At 35.3% G+C, this 1,372-nt stretch overlaps 1 protein-coding gene across 1 annotated transcript in view; it reads left to right on the forward strand.

The window, feature by feature from the left end:
• Nucleotides 1-709: 709 nt before the first annotated feature.
• The window catches only part of LOC107713770 (macrophage mannose receptor 1-like), a gene marked incomplete at its 5' end in the record, with an annotated part of 3,958 nt that continues 3,295 nt past the window's right edge, over nucleotides 710-1,372 (forward strand). Inside the window, one exon of the mRNA XM_016519378.1 lies at nucleotides 710-905. Coding sequence (XP_016374864.1) covers nucleotides 710-905 — 196 coding nt within the window. The remainder of the gene's footprint in view (nucleotides 906-1,372) is intronic.

A 1,372-nucleotide genomic window follows, 5' to 3' on the forward strand; every position in this document is an offset into this window, starting at 1 on the left:
TTATAATGAGACCAGCGGTTTTCCCTCTACTGAAACTTTATGCAGATGACTCGTTGTCTCCCCCTAGTATATCAACAGGCAAAACTAATCAATCACCAACATACCTAGATCACAAATGCACAACAAACCATGGAAACAAACTTTACATTTACATTATTTGAACAAACAATTTTAAGCTTTTTTAAAAATAATTTTATGAACTCTTTTTAATCATGTTCCTTCATGCATTCTATTGTGACAGGTCTTAATTAACATTTTAATTGATCACACAGAAACATGCTGTTGGTCACTGACAGTATCGAAGGTGCAAGAACATGGAAAACAAACAAAAAGACAAGAAAATGCAAATGTTGAGGTGGATTTTTCCTGAGAGGCTGCTATGGAAATTCAATACATACAGACTGTCAGTCTCTACCACATTCAAATGAACACACTTCCAGAGAATTACAGCAAGAAAGACCAACAACAGAGAAAAATATCAGAAAAACACATGAATGGGGAAGAAAAATTAAAAGGGCTTTTGTTTAGAGTAATAAACAAATGATGTGATGCTGAATGAGGGATGAGAGCAGATATAATAATCACACAGTTTGAAGCTGCAGACAGAAGGACAGAAACACAACCTCTGAAGTAAGAACAACTCACATGTTCAATCTTTAACTACAATTAGACTTTGACATGTTAATATCGTCTTTATCATTGTGTACGGTGCAGTCTTCAGTATGTCTGGATTGGACTGCAGAAGACGGGTCGTGATGAATGGCAGTGGTCTTCAGGTGAACCTGCGCTCTATCTGAACTGGGGATATAAACAACCAGATGGCAGAGATTATTGTGCTATGATGTTAAATGGACAATGGAATGATTTGCCATGTATTGATAACCGGCATTTCATCTGCAACAACAGTGAGTTCATTTATATATGCACCATATACCAAATATTAATGGAATACTAAACAGTATGACTGTTTAATTTGTTTGTGAATTTAGAATAGACTGTGGATATTTGTCACACTTTCAGTGTTGAGACAATTTCTGTATAAACACAATATTTTCCAGAGGAAAAGACTTTTGTTGTCCCTCTATATCAGTGCTTCTCAAAGTCCTGAAAGGGAATTCAGTCCGGACCCGCCTCCATTTTGTATTTCAAGAACACTAATTATTTCCTACTTTGATAAATGCTTGTTAAACTTGTAAATCATATGTTTAGTTTTTAAATGTCTTTTTGGAGATGGTCCGAAATGAAAGCGAAGGCGAGATATTGAAACTTTTCCTTCATGACATTTGTTGTCATGACATCCAGTGAGCGTATGACGTTTGACATAATCGGACGACATTTCACCGCTAATATGAGTAATTTTTTATTTATTTAT

Source organism: Sinocyclocheilus rhinocerous, unplaced genomic scaffold, assembly GCF_001515625.1.
Source record: "Sinocyclocheilus rhinocerous isolate Xijiao unplaced genomic scaffold, SAMN03320098_v1.1 scaffold1531, whole genome shotgun sequence".
Taxonomy (NCBI): domain Eukaryota; kingdom Metazoa; phylum Chordata; class Actinopteri; order Cypriniformes; family Cyprinidae; genus Sinocyclocheilus; species Sinocyclocheilus rhinocerous.